The sequence below is a fragment of the Manacus vitellinus genome, unplaced genomic scaffold (genome assembly GCF_001715985.3).
Source record: "Manacus vitellinus isolate BGI_N305 unplaced genomic scaffold, ASM171598v3 scaffold_20_pilon, whole genome shotgun sequence".
Lineage (NCBI taxonomy): Eukaryota > Metazoa > Chordata > Aves > Passeriformes > Pipridae > Manacus > Manacus vitellinus.
The window spans coordinates 12625191-12647425 of NW_021939471.1; the positions used below are offsets into that span (position 1 = coordinate 12625191).

A 22235-nucleotide genomic window follows, 5' to 3' on the forward strand; every position below is an offset into this window, starting at 1 on the left:
ACCGTTTTTTTTCCCTCCTCAGATTGCAGTTTCATCACATATCAGAGTAACTCGCTCTAAAAATATATATTCTCTTGAGATTCGAAATGCAGCAGTGAGTGACACTGGAAAATACACAGTCAAGGCAAAAAATTACCATGGGCAGTGCTCTGCTACAGCATCTTTAACTGTACTCCGTAAGTTTGTTCTCCAGGTCTTGTGTTCAGAATAATCACAACTTTTTCTGTGATGTGTCTACTAAAACGACTTATGATAAAAGTTACTGGTAATGTTGACTTAGATATTTTAACAAGTTCATTTTTCTGTTGTATTTTATATATACAGAACTAAAACAGCATTACAAATCTTTTTAACACCCACAGAGGAGCACACAGGTGCTCTATAACATCAACAGATGCATGTTAAGAGAAAGCTATGAGTATTTGAGCATTCATTCTAGAATGAGTATGTTAAAACCTTGGTGCTGGTAATTACTCTTTCCTCATTTACTAGCAGAATCTGTTCCAATAAAACAAAGTAATTCCGCAATTAAAATTTTTTATGGCAACTTAACTGAACTGGGTTTAGTATTTTATTGGCTGTACCATATCCCAGCTCCTAGCATCAAGGGGTGGCTATGATTTGCTTGTATGACTGTGTTTGGGTTTAAAGCAAAGCTGCAGTGATTGAGCTTTTCTGTTACCTTTTATAAGTACAGAACAATGCAGTGAAATACAGACTTTACTATTCCATGTTTGTAAGAACTTGAAAATGTTTCACAACTTCTACAAACATGAACTGAACACACAATTTCTCAGTATCTAATTCTAACGTCTAATAGTTCTAATAAACACTGTGTGATAACCTGTTTTTTTTAAAGTATTTATGTTTTTCCTTCAAGCTCATACATACCAGTACATTCCATTGCCTACTTGTTTCCTTTCTAAATTACTGTTTGTGACTTGGACATCTTGAATCAAATGACTGAAAACAATTTTATATTCCACTGCAGTTTTTCCATTGAAAGCAATGTATGCTGTCTCTTCATTTCTGTAAAATTAACCAGACAGAACTGCATGACTTTGTTCGTTAATGTGATGTTGTTGCTTTTTCCTTCTATGTTTGCAATGCTCCTCAGCTCTAGTTGAAGAACCTCCAAAAGAGGTAGTATTGAAGACCAGTGGCGACGCAAGCATGCACGAAAGTTTTTCTTCTCAGTCCTTTCAAATGGCTTCTTCTAAACAAGAGGCTTCATTCAGCAGTTTCAGCAGTAGCAGCATGACTGAAATGAAATTTGAAAGCATGTCTGCCAAAAGCATGTCCTCCATGAAAGAATCCTTTGTAGAGATGAGCTCCAGCAGTATTATGGGGAAATCTAGTATGGCTCAACTGGAGAGTTCAACTAGTAAAATGCTCAAATCAGGTCTGAGAGGTGAGCATTATGATTATTGGTAGAGTTAGTGCTTCTGCTATCCTGAAGTAGTCCTCAGAGTGAAGCTGCTGCATGGCTTAGTGGAAACAGACTAACTTGCTATTTCTTTTCCTGTTTTATGAAGGAGTACCACCTAAAATTGAAGCTCTCCCATCTGATATCAGCATCGATGAAGGAAAAGTTCTCACACTATCCTGTGCCTTTTCGGGTGACCCTGCTCCTGAAATAACATGGTACTGCAGGGGGAGAAAAATAACCAGTCAGGACCAGCAAGGCAGATTCCACATTGAAACTAGCGAAGATCTAACCACCCTGATCATCATGGATGTCCAGAAGAACGACGGTGGACTTTATACCCTGAATTTAGGAAATGAATTTGGTACCGATTCTGCCTCTGTGAATATTAATATTCGATCACATTAGAGAGCTCGATATGTATTATTTACACTTGTTTTTTTACAAGTGATTCATATATGGACTGAAATATCTGATATGTAAATATAAAAAGAAAAATATTTTTTTACCTACCTGAATGAGACAAAGTCCAGAGCTATACATTATGACTTATAGTCATTATTGACCTAAGAATTTAAAACACTTTTTTCACTGACATGTACATACTGTATATAGCCGAAGTTAACGGTTATGAAGTTTTGTACCATTTATTTTATGACATTTTGAAACGTAACTTTTGGAACTCACAGTTGGCAGGAGAAAGTTTCCTAGCAAATGACTATCCTGCTCAACATTTAACTAATCTTTGCGCCTCAACTCATTGTTGATGTCTAAGAATGCCTCAACAGGTAGAGAGTCTCCCTGTTGAAGATTACCTACACCTAAGAGATGATACAGTGCATAGTATTTCATACATGCACAAATATTTATGTTGAATCAGAAATGTAAGGCATTGGTGATGTTTGCAATTACCCTCCTGTAAGCATTGCTTTAATGTTTTACATTGGATCTGATTATGTCATAATTTCCATACCTGACTGACAATTTTTGGACAAAGTGCAAGCGGACAGCACTTTGTTCACCCAATGTGTACTGTTTCTGACATATTGACTGCCTGAATAGCTTTTAAAAAGTAACATCACCTGGCCATCCCCTTAATCAACAAAGCTATTTAGGTATTCAAGTGCAGCAGCAGTACCCCATCTCGGAGGTTCATAGGGTGCAGTGATTGAGTTTGTGTGGTAGAATTAGACACCCTGTAGTCGCTTCTGGGCAACTAAGCAATGAACCACAGTTTGAAAACAAACTGTTGCTCCAACATCAAATACCGCCCTGCACTTCAATTTGCTGTAGTTCTCCTAATGTAGTGATAGAGCTTGTTAGCTGTTGAACCTCCTTGAGATAGAATTGTTCATTTGAAATAAAGCATGCTTTCTGCACCATAAAATCTGTGACTCCTTCTTTATTTATTACGCTGTTTTTACAGTTCCTGTACTACACTGCAGAAAAAGTTGCTGAAAAAAAAGATGGGGTAGAAATGCAATTCTCCAATGTAAACCAGGTTGCTAACTGTTGTTAGCTGTTAAACCAGGTAGCTATTACAAACATCCTGGGCACCAGTCAGTCTTGAAAAAAGTCAGACTTTAAAAAAAAATTTTCATCAGAGGTTCGTCGTTGTCGAAGGATAAATTCTAGCACATATCTAAGCATTGTGCTGTTCTTATTGCTCTGTTATTTCCACACTTTCCTCTATAGCCTCTATTTTTTTGGCAGCTACAATTACTACAGACTAGCTGACCCTAATTGCCTGGACCTCCCGTGGCTTATTAAGGGCTTATGTCCCATCAGTTTTCCATTCCTCAAGTCAGCTGACATACCTGTATGAGTAAAGCCTGCCTTTACATTTGGGCAGGGGGGATGGGGGGGCACGAGTTGTGAATCACAAGTACCATGTAGGCAGGTCCAAATTTTGTTATCTGTGGGAAAAAGAGTATCAAGGTCCAAGGTGTAACTCTGCTTCTAGAATTCACTCTGGTCTGTAGAAAAACCTTGAGAGAAAACACACACACACACACAGCAATGCAACACTTCAGGGGCTGAAAATTCTCTTAAGTGTAGCAGGAACATTAGTTAGCAAACACTTTGCATCACTATGACTCCCAGCATACCATTACTAGTAAAAAGAAAAAAAAAAAGGCTCAAGTTCATCAGAAGTAGTAAAGCAGGTAGATTGTTTAAAAACCTATTCCAAAAAGACTCACTATAGAAGCCCACTTCTTTTTTTATAATTTCCTATAAACCTACACATTATCAAGCACCATCTATCCACATGATGCAGGAAAGCTAAGAATGAAAGAAGGACTAAAATAAAAATAAGGATTTCAGAAGACCTAAGGGTCAGGACAAAATCCAAACTTTGTCAAGTAATGCAACCAGGAACATTTAGAAACAATCATAAAGATGAAAGAGTTTAAGAGTGCATGGTAATTCTTTCTTAGGGAGGAATGTAAAGAATAATAAAAATGAAGTAGAAAAAGCTGTTCATTTTAATCTTTAAACCACTATAAGAAAAAAAACAACCTCAAGAAAGCTTCTAATTCTCATTTCATTAGATATTTAAAAAAACCTCAACCAACAAACTCAGTACAAGACACAAAAATACATAAGTACAGTCTTGTTTAACCAACAACCAACTCGCATACACAGGCACATAAGAAAATTAACACTAAAAATACACTAGTTAGTTGGTCACTGCAGCAGAAAGAAATAGTGACAGCCAGTATCTGCAGATTTAACCATGGACTTTTTTCCACAAAGGCTACTGAAAGCTCAGTCTTACACGGCCTCTTTTGAGTCTCAGATATACTTACTTGATAGAGTGGCAGTGTAAGCAAGTTCATTCTGTCAGTATCTCTTCGGCCCAACTCTGCACAGTGCTTAAGCAAGCACACCTAACTTCAGGCAGATGAGTCACTTACATGACTAAAAATAGGATTTACAATACTTACAGGCTTTGCTGAAACACGGCTTTAATAGATAATGTTACAGGCCAACCAGCTGAGCCAGTGTTTTTCCACAAGACTGCTAAGCGAATGCTAATACGGAGTGACATCACTAAAGCCACAGCCTAGAGCTTCAATATTCCATTTCACAAAACACTTCCCTAAAGAATAACATTTTTCGAGACAATAGGTTAAGCAGTCTCTGCATGAAACAAACATTTTAACTATTTACTTCTTATATTCAGGTCAAATATTGGGACTTCTAACTTTACAAGTTGGTATTTGCTCTCTTTAAAGATTAAATCTATTGCACTATGGGAATAGTTAGAAAGTTAGAATATCCTGCCACTGGTATGTGTATGAAGGCATTTGGTGTTAAGGTTTCCTGTGTGTTGATGCCTAAAGAAAAACTTTTTAACAAAGCTCCGTGAGTTGCTGTATAAATCCTACTATAGAGCTATATATTTTCTACTAACACTTTACATGTGGCAGCCTGAGATAAATAACTGTGACATTTTACCACATTTTAGTTAGTTTTCAGACATGAGTATTTCCTTTACTCAGGTATTATACCCCTTTTAAAAGTTTCTAATTTATACTGGCAGGAACAATATCTACATTTAAGAATACTTAAACTGAGAGGGGCATAAGGAGCAAAAATTATCATTTGTGCAAATAACCTTAATAGATACATAAATAGAATTCAATTTTTAAATTAATGAAGTACAAAACATTTATGCAGAAGCAACCTCTGAAATATTCTTATCCCAAAGATTGCTTTCTCTGAGAAAAAAAAAAGAAGTTTAGAAAAGTGAAGCTGAATTATTAAGTTGAAAAAAACACAAGCATTAATTTACAGTAAAGCCCCTGAACACTGTAATCTCAGTATTCACAGCTCTCCAAATCATTGCATGCCTGACCATTAATTCATTATACTATAAGATGGTAATTTCTAAGCATTCCATTTCTAATTATCTGAAGTTAGAAACTTCAGATATATAATTAGAAGTTATCACTTTTCACCCAAATAGATACTATGCTTATACTCTTTAAGTGATAAATACTGTTTTAAAAAAAATAATTTCAGATTGATCCCTTCAGAAGCACATGAGATCAAAACTAAAAGTACTAACTGTGTTGAGGTTCAGCTCTCATTCTCCACTATATAATTAGTGATATAATTAGGCATTCCTGATAAGCTCTCCTTAAGCTTGGAAATGAAAATGTGAGAATATCCAGATATTTTTAGTCTTACTGTACATGAATTATTGTGATTCAGCCAGGTAAGTGTCATTTTCAGAAATTACTTCTTAGCCCCATATGCCAAAAGTATCACAGCCTATCATCTTCACTGATTTCACTGAAATACCTTTTAGGATGTTTGGCACAGTCATATCTAAAAAGCTGATTTAACTTTAGCAGGAACATATCACATACATATAGAAAGTTGAAATGATGGCTTTAGTGACCTGGAGAAACCCACAACAGTGAAGAAGTAATTACATGCAAATTCTGTGCTTGAATCTGATCATTACAACTTTTGTATTATAGCAGTGTTTCAAATTATTATTTACTACTACATACACTGATCTCAGATTTTTTTTTTTTTGCACAATTTGAAGTCCAAACTCTCTTCTTTGCAGTAGTTGAAAGCCAGAAAAAAAAAAATCTGTCAATGTGACATATACTTAACACTATACAAGCTGGCAGAAACCTCAGTGAAATTTCAAAAAGGAGCTCCAAGACAGCATACGATTCAAGACACCACTCTCACTACAATATGTAGTTTACTTCTCTGAACATCTTTTTTAATACCTTTTTTTTTTACAATTGTCGTGTCATACAGAATACATTAAAGCAAACATTCAGAAAAAATGTACAAGCATATGTGTGGCTGATATGCATATTCTAGTTTGTATGAAACTGAAAGAACTGAGCACAAATGACTGCTCTGAGCTGGTATCCACAAATCCCTTGTACAAACCATTCCATCCCACTTGAACCTGGCATAATGGTTTATAAACTGGCATTTTATATGTGGGCAACAGCTCATATGTTTTTCCCCAACATTTGGACCTATTTTGATTTAGATAAATCAACATTCCAAAAATTTATAAGGAAAGCTCCCATTCCCATCTCTCCTTTCCAACCCGCTTCAAAACCACCAAATTATTTATATACACAAAAGGAAGACTAGTTAAACCAAATTAAAGAAGATCTGATTATAAAAACAGATTTTGGTATGTGCTTGAATGCAAAAAACCCTGTACATCTATTTATCAATTGTGTAAATCAAAAAGAGTAAATGGCTTGCTTAAAGTGCTCTACAGCTAAGACTTTATAGACCAAGTTTATCCCTAAACAAACACCCCAAAAATCCCCAAAAGCTTACTATGTTAACATTAAGAACCTTCTGGACCAAGGTGCTAGTAGGCACTGTTATACTATATTACTAATTAATTATTAAGAGAGTCAGACTCTGACCTCGCTTACAGTTAATGTAAAATTTAAACTGATGTAACTGAGAGCAGAATCCATCTTCTGGTGTATACCATCCTCAAATGATATAAAGGAGACACAAAAACAGAAGCTCCCTATTGTATAAATATGTCATAAATAAAACACGTATAGATACAAATATTCATTACAACAGCAGCTTAAAACAGTCTAACATTTTAGCTCTTGCTTCTATAATACTTTGCTAAAAATACATCTTAAGTAGTCAGAGTAAATCTTAACGGTGCTGTATTAACTACTTGTGATACTACACACCCCAGAAACAATTTATGCACATTTTGAAGCCTTTAGTAGATCTTCAGATCTTTAGTACTGAAAGTAGGTAGAAATTTTTGATGCAAAAAAGAATAAATAAATAAAAATTATTAAATATCCCATGTTTGGTACAAATACTTCATATTAAGTTATTTTTATACATTTGTTTAGAAAAATACACTAAATATTTCTACTTTCATTGGCTAAAAATAAGGACTGGATTATGTATATCCGTGTATTTGTAAAGGCGGCAATGTCAATTACCGTCAAGCTGCTAGAAGAGACCCATTAGTGCCCATTCCCACAGCCCTTACACTGGCAAAAAAAGCTACTGTGGGGCCAATCACAGCTCTGGGTGGATGACCTGGTACAAATGACCAAGAGGCCCAGGGCACAAGTCCCATTTTCTCCAAAAAAATGAAAATTTTTGCTGAAGTTTATAATGCATGTTTACTAACGTATCAGTCAGACCTTCACACTTTTTAAAAAGAGCTACGTTTACAAATGTGGATGCTTATCTGTTAAAGCCATCATTTGTTCCAAAAAATGCACATTCAAACTGTGAAATATTAGGAAAATACTCTTGCAAATAAACTATATAAAGATAAAATACACTTCAAAGATAGTATTTATGTTATTCTATAAAGTGCAGAGAAATCCTTCTAAAAAGGGAAATTACTACTTCCTATAACAACAGTATAATTACAGCAGCTTTTGCATAGCATTATTTATAGAAAATTGAATACTTTCAGTTGTTTCACGAGGAAAAGGATGAAAGAGTCTCTTCCAGTTCAGATCTTTCCTTTGACACTGATTTATTTTCTTCAGGAATGGTTGATGATACTAGATCTCCATTGACAGCACTTCTAGAACAGTGAGCAGATCCTGTGAAGAGATCAATAAGTATTTAATTTTCAACCCCTAAAACATATCATCCAATCTATCAATTATTCTATTTGCTAAGTATTTCCTATACATAAGGAATCAGAAGTGTAATTACTCTGGACTTGTCCTGAAAGATTTCCATCAATATCATGCCCAAGGATAATGGAGATGAAGACTGTTCAGCCAGCATAAATCAAGTAATTTTTTCATATACAATGATTTTTTACATTAGGAAAGACAGTAACCTGTGAGGTGCAGCCATATTCTTCATGAGGAATACATGATTTTTTTTTTAAAGAACTGATGCATTGACAAGCACTTAATTAAAATATTTTCTATTATTAAAATGAAATGAGTGACTTACTGCAACTTGGGTATTACTAGGCTACGTGACAGGAAAGAAACGGAACTAAGATAACTGGCAGGTAGCAGAGGGAACTTCTAAAACAGTAAAAGAAAACAAAAAACCAGAAAAGCTGAGCTAGAGACTAGAGCTGAATAGTAAGGAACTATATTAGCAGAAACTTGTAAGACAAAGCCTCTTCTCAGCAGTCCTAAGTCAGATTGGGTAACCAACACCAGAAGGCCCAGCTGGTAACAGCAAAAGCCTTGTGTTACAGGAAGCCTAACGGATACACACCTACCTTAGTCATCAGACACAAAACAGGATCTAAACTAAGTTTATTAGCTTGAGATACATACTGGCATACCCTATGCTGGGGCAGATGAATCAGGTGAAAGAGGTGGTCACCATGCAACATGTGAGTATCAAAAACCCAATGAAATGGCACTGAAGTGTGAATACATGCTTCATGATAGAATGTAAAGCATTACTATCACTTCCTGCTCACACGGGCTTTCAACCATGCAGAGGCCTCAGGCTTTTTAAATCCAAGTGAGGCAGTAGGTATTCCAAAAGGAAGCAAGGCTAAACCAGGACTAATGAAGAAGAACTGGTCAAATTAGAGTCTGCCTGAGAGGAGCTATGATAAAATCAAAATGACAGCAAGATTCTAAAGGAAAATCCACAGAAGAACTGGCTACTAACTCAGACAGCCCATCTAATTAAGAGGGAATAATATTCTGATCATGATCTTTATTATGGCAAGGCTGCACGCCTTCAGAACAGTTCTCTACCAAAGACAAGGAGCCACTGAAATGAACCATCTTTCCACAATGCACTGGTGGAAACTACCGCCCACCACTCACAAGGGTCACAAAAGGGAGAATTTCTTTTGGGACAAGCAGGTGGCAAACAGCAGTATTCCACATCACTTACCAGAATATCGTTCATGGAAGAGCCTATTAGTACAAACATCCCTTTTCTGATTGTGTCTCTATTTTATCTTGCCAGTAGTCCCACTGATTTCAATATAACTACTCCAGCTGGAAGATCCTTTTTAATACGTATGGAAACCAGAACAAATCAGCCAGCTAACAAACTACAGAAGTGCCTTCATTTATAATACAGGAATCTTAAAACCAAAACTTTAAGTAACTAATAATAAACTTTTTTCCTTCTGCTGATATCAGCACTAGAACAGCTGCTGTAAAAAGGGGAATAAATTGTACAGAAAGATACAAAGAAAACTAAGGCCCCTTTCCAACTTACTCTGAGAATCTTCAGAAGGTGTATCACTGTAAGATTCTGTATCTGAGTATGTTCTTCTGCGTCGCTGAGAAAATCGGTGAACAGATGAACCTGGTTCTTTTACAGAGTGATTAATCCTACAAAAAAAAAAAGAGATGTATTTAGTAAGCAAAAGCTGTAACAACCCAAACAAATTTAATATACTTTAAATTTGGAATAACTTTGGTACTTAGATTAGACTGTTAACTACTTAATGCTTTTCACTATACTAGACTAAAAAACGGCATAGTTAAGTCTTAATTTCACAGCTGTAAAGCCTCAAAACGGAAATAAAAATGCAATATAATCTTTGCATGCAGAAGAAAATAATGTGAGAATCTGAAATACTGACTCAAAAAAAATGTTAGTGTTTCAAGCTCTAGGTCTAATTTCATGAACTTGTCAGAATAAGTCATTTACACAAAGTTTCTAGCACGAAGAAATTTTTGTAGTATATTAGAAACAGCAGACACATTATTTGCTACTGACATTTGTTTTCAAAATTAGATCAATTTATGACTTTTAATTTTTTTTTCTCAAGCAAACAATTCTCACATTTTGATTTTAATGCTAGCAAGTTCAGGGAGGTCTTTTGAGACATAAGAAAAAAGCTTAATGAAACAGAAAATTACCTTTCTGAATAGCAAGGACCAGGGTGGCTAACGGAACGCTTCATCTAGGGGGAGAAAAAAATAAATTCCAAAACACAAACCACAACAAAATGTTACAAGCTACTTATGAGAACAATACGCATATCTACATTATTTTTTACTTTACTTACAGTCTCTACAAAGAGAGAAGGCAATTTTTTTTATTAAAAGTAACCATTCTTAGTTAAAAATCTGATTTAACTATATGAAAACAGATGGATTGCCATCAATATCAAAAGTTCTAGAACACTCACATGGGAAATAGTTTACTATGAAAAAATACTACCTCATTTCTATGGAACTCATTCCCTCTTGCACCAAAGTTACTCACAGAGCCATTTCTTAATTGCTATGATATACAGAAGACATTTACCAATAGATGCTTAAATTCCCTATCACACAATAAAGCCAAATCCTGCCTCTTGATTCCTTGTGGTTTCTCTGATATCACTGCCAAATCTCTATGCATATCAAAGGAAGTTATTAATTTAAATCATACTGATCAGCTTTGTAAGTAAACTGATTAAAGATAAATAGACAAAAGATGCAAATGCAAAGATTCCCACAACAAAATTCCATGTTATAGCTCATCTTGGAATCCATACATACAACTGAGAAAACATTTAAGATGATTCCCTATACACTGTCCTTCTAAGGGAAATAATCAGTAGTCAACAGTTATACAAGTACGATTTTTACCATTATTTATCTTTTTTGTTAAATAAGGTCACACTAGATTAATACAAACATCTTCACTTATATACACTGAAACATATGCTATCTTGCTGAAGTACTTCAAGCCATGAAGCACTTAAACAGGAGGCAAGGTTATAAAATTTTTAGGATCAGTGTAGAGCTAGCACTCTGAAAAAAACAGCTGGACTGAGGAAAAGTTAAACCTCATGCATTTATGAGATACCTCACTACAGGGGCTTGACAGGTATGATAAATTACTCTGATGATGTAAAGGTTAGCAAACAAAGACTGGGAATGGAAAATTATTGATTTATAGTTAGGACCAGTTCTGATTTATAACAGAGTCAACATTTCAACTGTTGACATCATAGCACATGGCAACAGCAGCCTTCTGCCACTCCTCTCCCCAGTCCAACTAACAATATGACACTAAAAAAGATAGTATTTCAAAATGTTTAAACCATTTGAATAGGTGATGGTGACACAGGAGAAACCAAGGGATCAGGATGAGGCAGCTGGAACATTTCTGGCTTAAACTTGGCATTAGCAATCTTCACACATTCTTCAAGTGTTGTGATAAATGTATTACATGTGGCACTAAGCAAGGAAGAAGCTTCATTCATGTTCTGAAAATAAATGAAAGCACAAACATAAGCAAGAAAAAAAAATGAAAATATGCAAATACAACTCTCCCCACCACCACTCCCATGCATACTAATTTCCCTCATTACTGCTAAGAACTTCCATTTCCTATTTTATTTAATCAAATGTGCACCTTACAATGAGGTCAATTTAAGAAACCAATGTGACAGCACTGTAAATTCTTTCTGACACTTGAATTTCTTTATCAGCCAATGCCTTACTGCAAAGCATATCTCAGAGTGACTACCTTGTATCAGAAGATCACTTAGTGAAACAAATGAATTGCAGAAGGAAGCGTGAACAGTTTTAGCACTCAAAAGCCTGCAGGACAGTTTCACCTCCTGTAAACTGACAATTTGCTCTGCTGTGACTAACCATCAACCCCTTGCTTTGCTCTAAGTGACCAGTAACATTGTCCCCACTCTGCTCAGGAGTGTAAAGAATGAAGCCATTAATAATTTCCAGTACCAACTTTCATTCAAAAGCAGAAATACAATCCAGTATTGTACTAGTGCAATAGTAGTGTTCTAGTATTGTACTTGTACACATTCAGAGATATCTGCACTGCAGGTTTCCAATACCTGTAACACTAGCTTTCACTCAAAAAAAAAAAAAATGGAATACCCTCCTACACAAGGAAGTAAGAATGGACAAACAAGATTGTTTCACCTACACTGGCCATAACAGAGATGCCAAACAAGACAAAATATTGCCTTGCTCATAAAACAGCTCTTCTGGCCATTAAATAAAATGGCTCAGAAACACAATTGCTTCTTAAAACATGGTACAATTACATTTAAACATCCAGGTACTTTACACACATAAAAATCACCATTAGTATATATACACACAAGCACTCAAAAATTGCACTTAGGTTAAGTTTCCCAACCTTAGGGAGATGAAAAAAGCATAAGACATCAACAGTAACTTGAGCTGCATTATATAATTAGGTTCTCCAATGACATTCTAGAAATTCTGTACCTCAATGCTAGGAGGAGAGCAAGTCTCATCATGGTGAACAAATTCTTGTATGGTATGAACTTGCTGCATTAAAAGATCACAGTAGAGACGAAGTTCGGACATTTTGGTTTTAAGAGATTCATTGGTCTCACTTATTTCTATTAAAAAAACAAGGAAATATCAATTTATTGTCTACAATGTATGTATACATTGTAATTTTAAGCACTTTTTGTTTAAAAATTCACTTAAATGTCCACTTAATTTTGAGGAAAATTGGATTCTGCAACGAGTTGAGAACTGTACTTGAAGCAGACAATAGTTTCTACTTTTGGATAACTGATGCTAATTTAATGACTATTAAGACAAAGGCATATTACCAAGAAAAATAAAGTTGAAATCTTTCTTAGCTGCAGTGTACCGTAGAAAAATTTACTGGATGAAATTTATACCCACTGCAGTGGCCGGAAATGGTTACATTAAGCCATCCAAGAAAAATTACAGAAAAAAATAATAGTCAAAACGCCAGAAATGAAATGGCTTCACAACAGCTACAAACAGTATGTTTGTTCTTGTGGCAACAATACATTGCTGGTATTTCAGCTTCTTAAGAAGTCACCTCAACGGACCTCTTCTAACTCAAACATGGAGGGGGAATTTACCAGAGATGACTAGAAATAACTACAATTTATATTAAAAGACAGTAATAGTGATTTTGTATCACAATATTTGCACTATGGTCATCTGAAAACAAGTATCTGAAAAAGTAATATACTCTAGGTAACACACATACCTTTTTCTTTTTTTGTTCTAGTATCTGCTAAACAGGCTTTTGCACTCCCCAGTGCTACCAGCCATCTTTGCCTTTCAGCTGCATTAACTGCTTTCATATAGAAGTGCTGCTCCCCTGGGATGATTAGCTCCATTCTCGTGTTGTCTGTTGCATGAACTTGTGATAGAAGAGAAAAAAAAATTTTTTGAAAAAAAAAAATAAATAACCTCAACTCCATAAAATTATCTATTAAATACTTACCAAAGTATTTTAAAATGTTTATGACAATCCCACAGTATACACTACATCACAGTGCATCACTGCCAACTATGAAAAAGCCCAAAGCTGCTCAACCTTTCTGCCCAGCACATCGTCCTGTCAAGAGACTTGACACTGAGCAGTGGCCAGACTCCAGAAGGAGGGGGTTCCCTTTCTACATTAATAATACACTGTGTATGAGTCTGTAATAACTGCTGTATTCCCCACCTGGCCTAAATGTGGCAAACTGAAGAGTTTTGTCGCAGTTACAGGTATTAACAGGAGATTAGATAAAAACTGAAATAATCTCTCTTCTAGATGAAATCTGGTCTCAGGTAGAAGAGCCAAGAACTGAGGTGGACTTTGTTTCCAATCTATTATATTCAGTACTACATTTTTAACTGAATACTCTACCAAGTTTCATGTTATTGACCACAGTTCCTTCAGATGTAGTCCCCACTAGCCATGGATGCAGGAGACTCTCCCAAATCCAGACTTCAGCTATTATCTTTCCTTCACCAAAGGAACAAGATGACAAGCAAAATGAACAACTCAAATGGCCAAAAAAAAAATATTATCTTCCCCACTTTGCATCACTGATTTCATCTACACCAAGGAAACACTAACAAAAAGGAGTTATCACATGAAAAATACTCTGTGGCCCATGTAAAGCAAGTTCCATTTTTTAACATATAAATACCCACATCACAAGCCCAGTTATCTGCAGGGATCTGAAAAGAGGTCAAGAGTTAACAGCAGTGGAGAGTTAGACAATGTCTTGCTATTAGCCAAGGAGGTTGACCTAAGCTTAGACTATACAACCTAAACTCACAGTCTGGCACAAACAGTTCATGTACTAACTCAAATACTGCCATCACTTGTGCCCATGGGCAGTTGCTAACAGTGACAAAAGTAAAAATGACTCAGAAAAACAAAGGACAAAACATCTCTGGTTTATGACGTTTTGGGTCACTGCTGCTGCTCTTCTGGAAAACTAGCATCCATGATTCAGTCCCTATCGCTGGTCATAGGAGGGAAAAGCACTAGAACTAAACAACTAGTTGAGGTAACTTCAGGCATGAACCACATGTACACAACTGTTTAAAACAAAAAAAATATATGGTGGGTTCTAAATCTCAAAACAGAGCTCTATTCACATTCATTTTTATTTGTGAACTAGTTCAGTCACACTGAACTACAGATAAACAAAAAAGAAGAAGAAAAACTTGCAAAAATGTATGTTGAGTGACCTTTTCTATTTCCCTGGCAGCTAAAATGTCCTCAAGCAGAACTATTAATTCTTACCTTTTATTTCACACACAGCCATCTTTATACTTCCTTTGCTGCCTTTGCAAACATCATCCTGGGAATCATAGTATGACAATATCCCATTGTCTAAAACAAACCACCGAGGCTGCCAACCTAGAAAGATCAAAAACATGAAAAGGAAAGTTTAGTCTAATTACTGAATTGTAAATCAAATTCATCTCTTTGGCTGTTAAAACTTTTATTAAAGAGGTAAACATTAAATTATCCTTGTAACACACCAGGAAGTAGACAATCTGTGCAGTCTGAAGACCAGAGCTGCTCTATAACCAGACTAGTGTTATATGGATATTTCAGTCCCATTCTTTTTGGATGCAAGATCACCAGTATTTGTTTTCACTATATTCCATTTTAGAGAAAAATTAAATTTTAATTTAGCCACCAAGAAATCCTGTTTTGAAGACTGATAAATTACACACCTCTGAAAAACTATTCTCATTCAAGTATGTTTTTCAGGCAGACTTTCTTAAGATTGTAGGAACTTCTTCGTAAGATACAAATAAATGACTGACGTCACCAACTCCTATGCTATGGTCCCTTCTGCTTACTGTATTTCAGTGAAAACTTTGTATGTCATACTTAAGTATTAACACACCATTTTCTCTCAAAGTAGTCCAGTTCCATTGCCCAACAACAATCACATGTCAGGCACTGTGTGTAGAACTCATGGCCTATTCTCCTAGACCCATTTGTGAGGACAGTATACACCAGCTCCTCTACTAATGTTTTCACCAGCTTTGCATTAGTAAAATTATATAATGATCTCTGACTTCACTACATCTACAAAACAGAGCAATTTATGCATAGACACAAATATCTTTGAGATTCTATGCAGCATTATGCCACACAGTAAATTACTGTCATGGGCCTTCTTGGATGAAAGTATATTAGCATTCCTTTTTTTTTTCTTTCTCTTTTTTTTTCTATTTCATAAAACTCAATACTCATTGGAATAGACGCCCTAATTTCTAATACAACTAAATGCAAACCATTTTGCCTAGTAAATCACCTTTTTTTCTAAAAGTAACATTGCACTACCATATTCCAGTAGAGCATAACCATTATAGCGGCCCATTACAGTCTGGGTCAGCTGTACAACAGGAGCAGATTACCCCTCTGTTTTACAACTCCACACCAAAATTTAACTTCCTACTCGGCTTAGGGTTTGGAATGGCAATAACTGTGTGGCCAAGAACTCAATGCATTTGACGATATGACAGTGTGGTCCATGGTGCTTCCCAATTGCCATCCCAACAGAGCAAGCTGCAGCCATCCAGCAACAGTGTACTTCAACACAGGAGGCTTACTCAGGTAACAAATCCTTGAAATCAGCTAAAGGTTTCATACTATTCACATTCTTACGATGCTATCATCATAGAGTCATTTAAGGTTGGAAGACCCCCAAGATCAAGTCCAACCTTTGATTTCATCAACTAGACCATGGCACTAAGTGCCACGTCCACTTTTTTCTTGGACACCTCCAGGGATGGTGACTCCACCACCTCCCTGGTGAGCCCATTCCAGTGCCTGACAACCCTTTCAGTGAAGAAATTCCTCCTTTCGGGGAATTGCAGAGAGTGATAGGGTCACCCCTGAGCCTCTTCTCCAGGCTTAGCCTCCCCCAGCTTGCCCTCATGACTTACTCTCTAGACCCTTCCCCAGCTCCATTGCCCTTCTCTGGACATGGTGCAGCACAGGTGTCATTACGAGTTGTAACATTAATTGAAAAAGTGCAAGACCAGGCCCCACTACATCATATCACCACTTTGCAATAAAAAAATAATAACATGTAATTGGTTTGGTTTTTTTATTTACTAGCTATAACAGTAAGCATACAACTCTTTTTAAATGCAGAGTGGCAACTAAAAAGCAGATCCACAAGAACCAGAGGGCAAAGAAGATACTGCCAAGGCACAATTAAGCACGGTATGTGATCCAGTGCTGATCAGCTCTGGAAAGACCCCTCCAGAGTCCTCTCACAGTATCAGAGGAGAAACCTGTTTCACCCTGACAGCACCACCTGTCCACTGCCTGCTCCAGAGGGAGATGGTGTCACTATCACAGCAGAGGACCAGCCGAACAAAACCAGAGCTTTGCTGGCAAATGCTGGCATTTGGTGCATTTTTTTGTCTGCAGCGCTTCTAAAAAATGCATTTTGTGAAGCTAAAGTTTATCATCTGTTTTACAGGTTGGGATACAGGAGCTCCCTACAGCCTGTCCTGCTGAGAGCAATCCAAGTCGTGAGAGAGACTCGGCCAGGCCGTTCCCGGAGGAAGGCCGAAGCCCAGGCACCCCTTGCCCGTGGGGGGCCGGGGCCGCGCCGGTGCCCGCAGGGAGGGCCCGCCGCCGGCACGCGGGGAGGCTGGACTCTGCCGCAGGCGCGGGCCCGGCCCAGGCACGGAGCCGGTCCAGCCGCTTCAGGGCCGCCGCCGGCTCCGAGCACGAACGGCAGGGAATGTTATGAGCCAGCGCGTTACCTAAAACGCCGGCCGCCGCGGGAAACCCCGGGCAGGGCGGCGGCGCGTCAACGGCGAGGCGAGCCCTCCGGCGCGCGAGCCCCTCACCCACACCAACAACCACCGCCCCCGGCGCGGTCCCCCGCTACCGGCCAGTTATTGGTACCACTTGTAAGACCCCTCCATCGTTCAGAGCCCGGCGCCGGCCGCATCCTCCTGCTCCTGCCGAGGAAACAGGCGGCCGGCGGCCGCCGCGTGGGATGGCGCTCACCCTGCCCGGCCCCGCGCTGCCTCCCCCGGGAGGCGAGCCGCTCAGTCAGGCGCGGCGGCCGCGGCGGCCCACGGCGCCGCCCGCCCGGGGGCGCTCTGCATCCCACTGCGGCACGCAGCCGCGCCCCTGCGGCGCTCCGACGTCCCTTTCACTTCCTGCAGCGAAGGGGGCGGCCCGAAGAACGCCCGCCCCGCGGCTGCTTGCTGGCGGGCTCGTCCCCTGCGGCGGGCCGCCGAGGCGGAGCGGCGGCGGACGCTCGTCCCCGGCCCTCGGCGCGGGCGGGTGACAGTGCCTACGCCGGCGGCCTCTCGAGCGACATGGGCCGGGCTGACCCTGCAGCTGCGCGGCCGTGCTGCGGCCCGAGCGCGGGCCGAAGGGCGGCACGGGGGGCGGGAGCAGGTTCAGATAGAGGTGCTGCACCTTCCCGAGACCTGCAGCCCGAAAAGCAAGAAGGGCGATCTGCTGAACGCGCACTATGACGGATTCCTGGCCAGCGACGGATCCAAGTTTTATTGCAGGTGGGCCCCCGTGGCACCGGGCCAGGGGCGGGGCGGTGGGCCCTGCCCGGCCATGGACGTGGCCCAGCCGGTTCCCCGCAAGGAGCTGCGGGGTCCCACTCGCCCTCAGCCGGGTAAGCGGGACCCACTGCTCCCCCAGCGTGGGCACAGCTTGGGTCCCACACTGTCCACATCAGCATTAGAGATTCCCCCCCACCCCGCTTTGTTTTTTCTCATCCGAGTGTTCGTGGATGCAGGGTTTCCCTAGGGACAGGCGCAGAGACAAGATGGAAATCCCAGCGATGGGGCCCGATGGGAGGGACGCAGAGAATCTGCAGTCCACACCTCACATGAGAGAACCCCTTTGGCAGGGTGAAAAAAACACCACCATGTTATCACCTGCCGTGTTCTGTGCTGCAATCTGTGCAGAAAAACCTGGGTTGGGAGGAGGAGCTCCTGGTAGAGACTAACAATTTTAGACAGAAACTTGAATACAGCATGCACTTCCTCATAGCTGGCACTGTACAGGGCAGCCACATTATTACACTAGTGGTTTGCAGCCTGTCGCTGCTTCCCTTCTTGATTTGTTGTGCCGTCCATTTTGCCTCAATGTTAGTACTTAGGTTTTTGCTTTTTCACTTTGCCCTATCCCTCTGTCTTCAGGCTGTTTCTGTTTGGTTTAGCTTGCTTTGCACAGAAACTGTTGTGAAAAAACTCTACTTTCACAGTGCCTTGCTTTCAATGGCAGTCCATCCTACTAGTGGGGCAGGACTCTCCCGTGTAGAACTATGGAGGGGAGAGTATTTTCTTTCTTTCTTTCACTCCTTACCCATATTTGGACAGATCAGACAGTAACTTAGCTTATTACAAAATCTTGATTCACTTTCCCCACTTGCATAATTTAAGAAAATAAAATTAGTATAAGATAATTCTACGTTTAATAGTACCATTTCACTTGCATTTTTTTGCCTGTTGAAGTGACTGATTTTGGTACATACAGTGTTGATCTCTGGCTTTTAAGCTGCATTCTTCTTAGCTGTCGTTCAGTGTAGCTCCCATACTGGGCATAGCTTATATGACCAGAAGCTGCCTCAAGCATTGAAGAGAGTGGTGGGTGAGCACACAGATTCCCAGGTCCCCCAACACACACCTGCACTGTCGGTCCCACCCCATCCTACAGTGATGGGAACTGCTGAAGACATTTTCACTGGTCCCAGCACTCCTCTTCTTGGAGACTTCCTACAGCAGCACCTTGATCCTGGCACGCAGTGTACATGATCAGGAAGTTCAGATGTTTTTGTTAAAAGTTAAAAAACAAAGGGGTTTTTTTATTCCAAAAGAAGGTTTGCCCTACACATATCAAATTTAACCTTAAATTAATTATAAATGTAGCAGAAGAAGCATTTATACTTCGTATTCTTGGACCCTAAACATTTTTGTGTGCTAATAATCTATGTTTTTACTGACTGCAATTTATATTTATGTAAAAAAATACTAAATTTACTGTCACTGATGCATGATTCTTTTTAATAGTCGGACACACAATGAAGGTCATCCAAAATGGTTCGTTCTGGGTGTCGGACAAGTGATAAAAGGGTTAGATATTGCTATGATGAATATGTGTCCTGGAGAAAAACGGAAAGTGACAATTCCTCCATCATTAGCATATGGACAGCAAGGATACGGTAAAAAAGAAGTTTTAACACTAAACTTTGTCTTTTCTCTGTTTTACCCTTTCAAATATACAGTGTTGTAAATGTGTGTAAGAATTGGTGCTCCCATTATTTTTGGAGGCACTGCAGCTGTGCAGCCCAATCCTGCTCATTCCTGTGCAGTTTAAGTCCTTGTCATAGACCCACACCCAGGCCTTGCAGTTTGCATTAGAACTCAGTACACAGCACCCAATGCATTTTTCCAAGTATTGCCACAACATGAAAAACCGACATCAAAAGGAAGATCTTCATATCAGCATTTTTTGTCTTAATCTGGTAAATTCTAGTCATGTTTAATTTCTATTGACTCATACCTGCTTAGCCTTTTTATGATAATTTGCATCTTCTGACTAAAATGGAATGTAATGCAGTGCAGTTAATCTAAGTAGAAATAATTTGCTTAAAATAGTGCTTACCTTCTGGATAGTTAATGGATATCATCATCACATTACACAGTAATTGCAACAGTGCAATGCATGAAATCTGATTTGAATAGAAGATAATTCAGTGTGCAGATCACTTTAAAAAAAGCTCCAGTCTGAGCTTATGGAGTGTTTCAGCACTCAAATGTAGCTAAATTCACCTTTGACATAGATATAGTAGTTTCTGTGAAAAAGTAGCTCCTGATCTATAATAAGTTTGGTAGTGATATGTCAGAATTCAATGCACCAGTTTTGTCTTTCATACAATTTCATACAAAAAGAAGAACACACTGATAGAAATAAAAGATGTTCTTTACCTCTAATAATAGTGTTAACTATTTGTTCCAGGTAGCACTTCAAGAAAGTATTATTTTCCTACAGCATACCTGTCCTCTGTCTCAGCGTATTCCTGCATGCTGGGGAAGATGCCTGCCTAATCTTGAATTACAAAAGATGCATGTGGCTTTCTAAATCTTTACATGTCTTTCCTTTGTTGGTATGTATATTTGGAAACTTCTGGCATTGAATTCTAGTATTGTATCTGTCTTTTGTAAGTAGCATTTAAACCATGATCTATGTTCATATGTATTTAAAACTTCTTCTTTTCTAAAGCTTGGAAGGTTGAAATCTTTTGGACTCTGAAACTTGTCGTTTTTACTATAGCTATTTTAGATGAGTAGCGTGAGTAATAGTTTTGTTTACCTTCTGTTTATAAACAAAGTAGATTCTTCAGTTTCTAAAGGATGGGCACAAGCTCAAAATTCTGTCAAAATTCCGAGGTTAAAATGTCATGCTCACTGGCTTTGGCTATGAATATAAGCATCTCGCATGTTTACATTTTAATTTTACACTGCATGATTTCTTAATGCTCTTTTGGCACTACTTTTAGACCTCACTAGTTTGTTGCTGTCTCTTTTTAGTTTCCTTTTTCTGACAGAGGCATGATACATTGACCTGTGTCAATTAGGCAGTGCTGTTTTTACAGCAGGTGTCTGAAAAAGCTTTAATCCATGAATAATGAAGTTTAACAGGGTTTTTTTTTTTAATTCAGAGACCAGACAAAATATTCCAGTAGTTTGGGGGGTTTGTGGGTTTTTTTTGCGAATCAGATGACTTACATTCCATTGCTTCTTTCTGAGATGTACATTTTAAACACTATTTTACATCAAATTCTTTCAGCATAGGTATAATTCATAGAAAGTGGGTAAAATATGATGTTACCTGTTTGTTTCTTCAGACAGAAAACACATATGAGCATTGGTCTATTACTGTAATATTTGAAATCAGATGGCAGATATTTAATAAAGACATACATCTTAGAATCAGTCTCTTAATAAGCTCTGTCACATGACAGGATGTGAAAGAATAAGAACTCTGGAAATATTTGTTTTTCATGATAACCCTTCTCTTAATCTCTAAAAGTATCTGAATTGATATGAGTGATATAATTTTGTTTCAGGGAAGTACATGGTTAGCAAGTTTCTCGCAAAATCATTTCTCTAACACAATAGAATAATCTTCCTGTCTAGATGTACAATATTTAAATTTAAAGTTTAATCTGAATATTAACACAGCCTTTTCTAATAAAAAAATAAAATGTTTACGTGTGAATTTATCATATGTGTGATCTCTGACCATAGTGCCTGATTTCTTAAATGCCTTTTTTCTTTTGTTCATAGCACAGAGCAAGATTCCACCCAATGCAACCCTGATCTTTGAGATTGAACTTTATGCAGTAAATAAGGGACCTCGTAGTGTTGAAGCATTTAATCAAATAGACAAGGACGGTGACAAGAAACTCTCTGAACTTGAGGTAATATGATGTAAATAATTTGAAATAAATAATTTATAAAAGTATAGGTATGGTTTCATGAGTTTTATCTTTACATTAGCTGCCTCTGCTGCAGTTGATCATATAAGG

At 38.4% G+C, this 22235-nt stretch overlaps 2 protein-coding genes across 2 annotated transcripts in view; one reads left to right on the forward strand and one right to left on the reverse strand.

Annotated features, from left to right (window-relative positions):
* Positions 1–2813, forward strand: part of TTN (titin) — a 241352-nt gene extending 238539 nt beyond the window's left edge. The window contains exons 299-301 of the mRNA XM_018071672.2: positions 23–176; positions 1118–1411; positions 1536–2813. Of these exons, the coding sequence (XP_017927161.2) occupies positions 23–176; positions 1118–1411; positions 1536–1834 (747 nt within the window). The 3' untranslated portion in view covers positions 1835–2813. The remainder of the gene's footprint in view (positions 1–22; positions 177–1117; positions 1412–1535) is intronic.
* A 3323-nt stretch (positions 2814–6136) lies between these two features.
* PLEKHA3 (pleckstrin homology domain containing A3) lies at positions 6137–16688 on the reverse strand. Its single transcript, XM_008931153.2, has 8 exons — positions 16600–16688; positions 14936–15052; positions 13394–13549; positions 12625–12761; positions 11463–11627; positions 10288–10331; positions 9638–9753; positions 6137–8025 (listed from the first exon to the last, which is right to left on the reverse strand). Exons 1-8 carry the CDS (start codon positions 16673–16675, stop codon positions 7898–7900), a joined length of 939 nt encoding a protein of 312 aa, XP_008929401.2. The 5' UTR covers positions 16676–16688; the 3' UTR covers positions 6137–7897.
* Between the last annotated feature and the right edge of the window lie 5547 nt (positions 16689–22235).

Bases quoted from the DNA above. Each gene is read 5' to 3' on its own strand.
- PLEKHA3 (XM_008931153.2), bottom strand. From the start codon at position 16,675: ATGTTACAACTCGTAATGACACCTGTGCTGCACCATGTCCAGAGAAGG. The intron at 10,332-11,462 runs GTTTAAACATTT...TTCTCCCCCTAG, and splicing joins CACCATCACCTATTCAAATG to ATGAAGCGTTCCGTTAGCCA. The intron at 9,754-10,287 runs GTAATTTTCTGT...TTTTTTTTGTAG, and splicing joins GGTCCTTGCTATTCAGAAAG to GATTAATCACTCTGTAAAAG.